We start from the raw sequence: 8,903 nt of genomic DNA, 5'->3' as shown, positions 1-8,903 counted from the left end.
AAATATATGCGTTCATCTTAACAACTGGGAAACATGATCCATCAAAATTCATGGTCGACTGCTATTTGGGATAAAAATTTGCATTCGTTTTTGTAAATATAAATATAGAGTTCTTCTGCTTGGCTGTCGAAATAAAATTGTTTTTTTTTTAATATTAAAAATTTGAAGAACGAAAGCAAGCTATAAATGTCATGGAGAGGGGAACTGGAAAAATGTAGTCCTCAAATTTTACTGCTCTTTTTTTTTTTTGATGAAAAGGAAAGCTTTTGCCATCCGTTTATTAAAGATTGTGGGCATCTACCGTGAAAGAAAATTCGAATTTTACTACTCAATTTGAAAGAGCGAAAGTAAATCATTCAAAGTTGGACTGCAATTTTTTAGAAAAAGCGGATGAAGCAAATCATTACCAAGTCAATGAATGCTGAGACGGCCGAGAGGGGGCTCGTATCACTCGCACCAAAGAAGGGTTCACCTTCCTTCCCTAGAAATCACCGTTGGATCACCGACGGCACATATCTCGAAGCACGCCGGGCTGCGTAACTCGGGCGTGCACAGATCTCATAGAGACTAGCGGACGATGGATTCGCGCGAAGGAAGCCAATCGTTGTTTCGGCGATGTATACACCCCCGGCCCTTTGAGAAGCAAGTATGGTTTTCGCCAACTTAGAGGGAGCGGCAGATCCATGGTATGCGAGCGGCCCTTTTTTTTTTTTTTTTCCTGCCGTCCTACCTTTCAGGTTTCATTCAGCCATTCACGACGACTAATAGAGGACACGACAATGGTCAGAAACTCAAATAACGACACCCCAAGGTGAATGCTATTTTTTTACTCAAGAAATAAAGAATGGTATTTTATAGTTTCCGTCCCTGTATTTTTGGATTCTGGATTAAACTTTACCGGCCAAAGAGTAAAATTAGTACACAATCAAGTTAACATATCTGCAAGCACCACCAGTTAAAAAAATGTAGAACACGGAAGCCCGTGAAGCTCCTCTCTCTCTCTCTCTCTCTCTCTCTCTCTCTCTCTTCTAGAAAATAATAATAATAGCAGTGAGGAATGCCCCTGATTACATTCTCAAAAAATAATTTAAAATTTTCATGCGTCAAGTTTGCTGAAAACTACGATCGAAATGTCGCGATAATTAGAGTTTGAATATAACAGCTGTTTATTTGAAAGAGGATGCATGCCAACGAATGAACCCCAAGATCTATCATTATTGTCTGAAGTCTTTGGAAATATATTTTGCGAAATTAAAACACGAAGCCCTCTCCTTTTTGGGTCGTAGGCGGCGAGCCACAGCCATCGATCGTATCCAGCGTTTGGGTGCAATGCCACATGTTATCAAAGGCACAGCATTATTTACCAAAAAAAAAAAAAAAGGCACAGCATTAGCCGTCGGTTGACCTGTACTTTGTTTGCCTGCCAGCTCGTCTTCTCCAATGATTTGCTTCCAATCGCCGATGGCATGATGGACGGACGGTCCACGAATTGGCTCCAACTTGTTTCTTTTTTTTTTTTGACTCTTTCTTTCGATGCTTTCAGTACTCAAAGAAGAGCTATGCGATAGGCCTCTTTCTTTGACTCGTGCTTCTCGACACATCAAAAAAAATTGATATGCAGACGACTGCTCGAAATCCAGCGTGTGAACACAAATTGTCCACATCTTTGAACCAGTTTCCATCTGCTTGCGGTCTCTAAACCTCCTCTTTCCCCGGCCGTACCTCACGTTTTTCTGGCCACCCGGCCATGAGTTGACATAACCAGCACACGCGGTTCGGATAATCTTTTTTAATGACGTGTAGACCCCGTCTGAAATATTGCCACCTTTTGCATCACACAAGTTCACACATACAAAGTACATGCCCCGTTTCAGTGTTCCCACTCCATCACCCTCCAAATCATGGTCCGGCCGGCCCAACTCTTAGGCAATTGAGACGGTCATCTAAGGTTCTGGCCCAAAAAAAGTCCACCGCAGAAAATGTCTCAAAGACAAAATAAAAAGAAAAAAATCTTCTTGTGAGTTCATCTTAGGCTGGTCCACTGCAGGAAATGTCTTAAAGACAAAACGACCTTAAGCTCTCAAGTACATTGGGCCGCTCCGGCCAATATCCACCATGATATTGGATGATTCAGACCATTGCATGATATCATTGCAAGGGTCGCCAAAATCTTAACCAAGGCAGGCGGCTTGCTAGCCAGTAGTTAGGCAGCACTTTGAATCATGATTCTGGGGCTGGATGTAAAGTTAAAGATTATCATTTAGAGCATGCTTTTGCGGATCGTGGGACAGCAATGGCGACGTAGGATAAGGCAGCCTTATAAACAAAAAATGTTGGACTGCTGAAGCCAGCGTCGGAAAGGTTTAGAAGAAAATTTTAGCAGATCTTCCTTCATGATTGGGATCAAACCGACATGGACCCTGTCCTTGATCATGCCCATGTTCTTGATTTAAGCTAGCTGGTGTGCAATACTAGCTTGTGCTGTGCTCGCATTCATTTCACTCGCGCATCATGTCAAAATTTTCCAATTAAGACTGATAGCCTAGCTGGCAGCCATTGTTGACGCTGCTTGATGTCACCGGACTACCTAAAATCGACAAAAAGCTATTTCTTGTTAAATAAAATTCAACAGAGTATTGAAAAAATAAAAAGTACAGAAGAGATGCTCCATATAATATTAACCGCAAAATATGCTGTTTAAATATATGGTTTAGGAAATATTTTTGAGTGCATTAAATTATACTATCCTTGCATATGTGAGTGATGGGATTTTTTTTTTTTTTTTTTTTTGCCTCTTGTGAGCAAATGATGGTCGAGGATTGCCTATGGTGCATGCGCCGACCATGCAGCCTATCGCCCCTATTAGTTTTTATAGTAGTGCATCGGTATACGTGTGCGATATGTAGGACCTATAGAAATTAGTGGTCATGGTTGGCAGTAATTTTATTTTTGTTGAAAAATAATATTTATAAGCAACATGATATAAGAAATTATATCCTATGAGATATCATATGCACTATATGGCTAATCAAAGATGCTTGCTTCTACTGGATCCATCCATCAAACACTTCTCGATCTTGATGATCGACCTAGACCTACAAGTACGGACACCATATAATACATACGGTGCAGGATATAACTTGTACCGTAAAACTACAGGTTGGAGAACCCGCAAGCAAACCGCGTCTCACTCAGCACTTTCAAGTGTCGGTCTGCATCAAAGTTGCATGCTTTTATAAATCAAAGAAAGGTTTGGTTGGGTAAATGACCACGAAAATTATTATGGAGTGGGCATTTCCGAGAATTTCCTGGCCTGTGAATTTCCCCACATTGTCCCTTGGATTCCTAACATAAATAGCCTAGGGTGTCCCAGCGTCGTCTACAGCGGGCTTGCATCGGAGCGAGCGAGAGAGAGGTGGTGGGAGGCAAGAAGACGAGCTGGAGTGAGACTCCTCAAGGACACATAAAGATGGTGAGAGCTCCATGCTGCGAGAAGATGGGTCTGAAGAAGGGCCCCTGGACTCCGGAAGAAGACCGGATTCTGGTCTCCTACATCCAGAGATACGGCCATGGCAACTGGCGCGCTCTCCCCAGGCAAGCTGGTCAGTTACAAAGGGAATATATGGTCCGTTAAATGTGTAAATAGAGGGATCAAAGGGATTAAAGAGCCAAAATGTTTGAATTTGCTTAAAGATAATCTTGAACAGAGATTCTAAGGATCTAAGCTTCTTCTCTTTTTTTTTTTTTCTTTTGGGGGAGGGGGAGAAGAAAAGACACGGAAATTGAGTGTTTGATGTTTGTAATTGGAATCGATAATTAGCAGTCTAACGTAGCTGCTCTCCTCTGCTCTTCAGGTCTATTGAGGTGTGGGAAGAGTTGCAGGCTCCGATGGACGAACTACCTCCGACCAGACATTAAGCGAGGGAACTTCACCAAGGAAGAAGAAGAGATTATCATCAACCTGCATGAAATGCTTGGAAATAGGTAAGCCTCGGTCCATTTCAGATTCCTACAAGCAAATTTTTGCAGAGTCGTGCGAACATCATGGAGGAAAGGGTTGTTCCTCCTTGTCGCTCATTAAAAAGAAACAGAAATTAATAAAAGTCGGAAAACCAATTGGTTCCAGCTCCAGCCGAAATTCATTCATTCTCGAATCGAGCTCGAGGTACCGGGCTAAGAGGTGGAGATTTGTGTTGGAACTTTTCTCTTGGAATCTCGTCGCCTTTTCCATACTTTTCCTTTGCTCCCAACCTCCTTAATCCCTCTTTTCTTTCCTCACTCTCGGAAGACAGAACCTGACAAGTTCGCTTCCTTCAAAAAATAATTCGCTTCCTTCAATAATAAGACAGCAAGCAAAGACCTCCAAAAGATTCTTTGGCTTCAGGTACCGTTGTACTCTTCCCATCCGCCAGCCGGTCACACCGACCGAGATCCTGGAACCACTTTGTTTGTACCAAATGATTTCCGGGGCTGGGACTTCAAATCTCAAATCTAAATACAAGATACGGAGCTGATGGCTGTGAATTATTTCTTTTATATAATATTCGATATGATCGAAAATTTCAGTCGAAACACCTGATCTGATCGCAGACTAACATGCGTGCCTGCCTGCCTTCTTTCATCCAGATGGTCTGCGATCGCAGCGCAGCTGCATGGACGAACAGACAATGAGATCAAGAATGTGTGGCACACCCACTTGAAGAAGCGAGTGAGTCCGAACCAGTTGGTCCAAAATTCCAACAGGAAGCGAAAGGCCGGCCAAGGTGATGCCATGGCTGGGATGGAATTCGGACCCGCCAAGTTGCAAGCGATTGCCATGGTGCCCGACGGGAAGCCAGGAAAGCCGAGCCCTGTGCCCGTGTCCCCATCCCCATCGCAGTCTTGCAGCGACATCTCCTCCTCAGCCACCACCAATTCATCCGCCATCATAGGAGAAATCGGCATCAAAGAAGAGTGCACGGATTCTTCGGCTGAACTCCCGGAAATGGACGACAGTTTCTGGTCGGAGGCATTATCAATTGAGAACTGTGACGCGCCCATGGATTACAACATGATAGCCGGTCCTCCTCCTAATTCTCTTAGTGATGCCTTCTCCACGTTCAGTCCGTCCAATTACAATGATGATGACATGAATTTTTGGTTGAAGCTCTTAATGGAAGCAGGAGATTTTCAGGAATTGCCTGAGATCTGGCAAGCATGAGAGGGAGACAGGAGGGCCTTTGCAGCCCATATTATAATGATTTTCTGTTATATATATATATATATATATATATATATATATATATATATATATATATATATAAAAGAGAAACGAAATTAACATTTTCTTTTGTACTTTTTGCATGATGGGAGATTTGGGGCTAGAAGAAATTTGCAAACACTCTCTAGTCATATACCCAAGCAGGAGAAGTGATAGGTAGACTACAAGATTGTAAAAGTAGCCTCTGGAGATTAGATGGGGTAGAGACTAACAATGTAAAAGAAGCTTTTCCTTTGAGAGAGAGACATTTGTATGATCTTACAGAATCTTATTCTGATTGTATGAGATTTCATCACATAGATGTGTATGCATACGCTGTTTGCTAATGCATTATGGGCATCCGTTTTTTTCACAATCAAGATAGGCTCATTGTTGGGAGTCCATTGCTTGCCCTGGTTATAGCTAAAATTAATTTTATATAATAAAATAATGATTAGAGTACATCACAGTTTGAATGTAACTCGTGTTCGTCTAATATAATTTCTTTGATAGAGAACTTGAGATTGTTCATTATCGAACTACAAAATAGCCTCCTTGAAGAGAGAGCCTCTAAATGCTACATGGAAGTCCTCAATTTACTATGATATGGAATCGGACAGCTAACTTTAATTTTCATTTGAGTCAAGGTCTGCCACTCATTTAATTCGAGATTAGCTAACTTTTTTTGACAAAGAGAGGCCATAACTCCTTCATTTGTCAACCAGCCAAATCTTTGTGAGGAAAGCATGACATCATCGTGCGGTCATGCTTTGTATTAATAATTGTAAAAAAAACATAAAATAAAGGGGATGGTTTTCGAATTTTAATTTTAGAATCTAGTTTCAAATTTCTAAAAAATAATGGCAAAAAGATAATCTCATGCGACCGGTAAATAAACTTCCTAGTATATTACGTCGAAGGTTATGGCTTTTATTTTAGTTTATTTTATTTTTTCAAATTTAGTGAACTTCATGGTTATTTGACAAAGATGGAATTCAACTTAGGTAGCTGTTGGATTAATGTGAGTTGGGATCCTCTTTAGTCCCTGGTTGGACATGTTGCAAAATGGAAGCTTTTGTAGAACTTTCGCGGTCGTGGATATGCACCATATCTATTTAGTAATTATCCGAGATATTTGAAGAGTAAAAGGAAGCGTGTGGCCCTGTGCTGAATTCCACTATGTGCGGTGCTTTTGCAAGTTTCCGATCCAAATCTTTCCACTCCAAAATGTCCTCTTCGTTCAAAAAGTTTCCAAGTAATTACAGCGCCTAACCTGATGCAATAGTGCCAACCCAGTTGAAGATGGGAAAAAACTTTTCGAGGTATTCCACCTTTAATTAACTCCTAGTGGGACGCCATCCGATTGGTATGGGTTTTGTGGCTGCTCGACAAAAGGAAAGGCTTTTCGGTATCTCAAGATGTTCTAGTTTTATGAGAAGAATGCCGAAGAGGCTCTAGCTCAACATACCCTCGATTGTTCGCAGCATATAGGGCCTATGAAGGCAAGAAATCCGATGACTTTCCCAATATTATAAAGGTAGGAGTTTCAAAGTTCGAGAAAGGAAAGTTACATATTGCTGATGCATTCTACGCCTAATATGAAACCCCTTTTTTCTGTGTGTTTTTCTGTAAACGTGAAGCCATATTGTTGCATGAGCGAAACAAAAACACAGGCTTACCCTTCCATTTCAAACATGTCGCTGTCTCCACCACAGGGTAGTGGGTTGAGCTACAAAGCACTACACTCCATTTTTCTTTAGTAGTTCTATTTATAATATTTAATAACTGACATTATTCGCAGCTGAGACGTGAACACGGCTGCACAAAACATGAGAAGTCACTTCTTCACCAGTCATGCTCCTCTGGTCATTGTTTGCAGTTGAGCTCATTTCTTCATTTCTTTAATAGTTTGCATCTCCTCCCCCCCTTCTCTCTGATTGACACTGATATAGTTGGGATGATCTCACAAAAGGAATACATCCTGAACTCCAAGACCAGCACCTTCACGAAGCATATGAAATGTATGTAGTCATCGACCGAGCGTTCAAGGAAACAGATGGCTGAAAGCAAAAGCGCCACTAAATCAAAGGAGTACTTGATGTTTTCTACGGAGTTTTCGTGCAGACGTAGTGGCCAATTTGTGGTCTCTCTCGAGACACAACCCTGGTTCTTTTTGTTGATGGATGGTATTCAATTAGAACCAGCACGGCGGCTTCTGATTTGGAAATTGGCTAGGCGAAGTCAAAGTGCCAGAACTCTTTCATAAGAAATTGTATGAATAAATTTGTAATGTTAGTCAAAGCCAGTTAATTCCAGTGATTAGTCCAGAGAGGAAACTACAATCATTGTCGCCATCCCAGCTGCAGCTGTAGGGTACGATAGCACTGGAGTGTGGTACTCTAACACGAGATGTGCCAAGAATAAGACAGGCTGGTTGGTGATCGTGGGCTGGGTCTAGTAGAATTTTGACAGAGTGATTGCAGCAGAAGTGACCTACATGGAATCGTCGAACCCTATCGTACATGCATTTAAAATTTTTAGACTTATTTCATTTACAGAAAAAAAATTTTCTTATTGAAATTTTCTGAGAATATGATCCTAAAAAAAATAGTCTTAGCATGCTTGGTTGATCATTAGAAAATGACACATTCTAGAGGGGCTCATATTTGGTTAAGAATCTACTTTTCGAAAAAAATTGTATGAAATACCTATCATACTCTTAATAAAAAGAAAATTCTTACCCATAGATTTTGATGACTTAATGATACTTTTGAAAAAAAAAATTTCAATTTCCAACCGGCGGAAAGTAGCTTTTCTATGCCTTATATGGGTTTTTCTTTTTCATAAAACATAAAAATTTTATTCCTATTGGAATGCTACTTTTCTACCTCTCTTTTTTGAAAACTCCAACCAGAATAAGAAATATTTTTTTTATTTTTCTGTTGACCACCCCTTTTTCACTTCTTTTCCCGCGAACCAAAAGTGTCCTTCAAGTTTTGACTCCCATGAACAAAGTTCATGTTTGTGATGGAAGTGAGACCTGAAGAGGATAGCCACCAAGGTGGTAGCCTGGTGGTAAGGGGGCAATAATTTCGCCCAAGTTGTCCGAGTTCGAAACGCACGGACGTCGATTAAATGCGGAAATCGAATGCCCCAAGCCCGGACGGCTTGTTGATAGTTATGCTTTCCTTCCACCTGTACCTGGGTGGTGCCAGGTGTGACGTACTCACCTTCGGGTTGGGAGGGTATGAGTAAAACGGTATCTACCCGCATCGAACATTTTCCTGGCAGGAGAGGGGCAGTGGGGGCTGCTACGCGGGGTGGGCTGGTCCCTTCCTCCCCCCTACCCCTTTTTTTTAGCAAAAAAAAAGAGAGGATATAAACCATATGACCAAGAACAGCTTGGGCTCATCCATTAACAAGCTGATCCTGAAGACTTGAGTAGAACCTCGGCCAGGTTAAGAGGAGGACATGTTCAGGCCTTCCACGACACACTGCTAACCGAATGCACCCCTACCAGCATTCATACGATCACTGATATTTGCTATTTGAACGTCTTGTCCGCCTGGGAGCAGTAATAAACAATAAAAATAAAGCGTGATCGACCAAAAGGAAACGAATCCTTGCTTATCAGGTCAGTTTCTTTAGTACCAGGTCGTCTGAG

The 8,903-nt window shown here is 41.5% G+C and overlaps 1 protein-coding gene across 1 annotated transcript; it reads left to right on the top strand.

Moving 5' to 3' along the window:
• The first annotated feature begins 3,367 nt into the window (after window positions 1-3,367).
• On the top strand, window positions 3,368-5,615 carry LOC103718266 (transcription factor MYB30). Its single transcript, XM_008806997.4, has 3 exons — window positions 3,368-3,602; window positions 3,855-3,984; window positions 4,627-5,615. The coding sequence occupies exons 1-3, from the start codon at window positions 3,470-3,472 to the stop codon at window positions 5,198-5,200; spliced, it is 837 nt and encodes a 278-aa protein (XP_008805219.1). The 5' UTR covers window positions 3,368-3,469; the 3' UTR covers window positions 5,201-5,615.
• Window positions 5,616-8,903: the final 3,288 nt, after the last annotated feature.

This window comes from Phoenix dactylifera, chromosome 17 (assembly GCF_009389715.1).
Source record: "Phoenix dactylifera cultivar Barhee BC4 chromosome 17, palm_55x_up_171113_PBpolish2nd_filt_p, whole genome shotgun sequence".
Lineage (NCBI taxonomy): Eukaryota > Viridiplantae > Streptophyta > Magnoliopsida > Arecales > Arecaceae > Phoenix > Phoenix dactylifera.
This window is presented reverse-complemented; position numbering and strand designations above follow the sequence as displayed.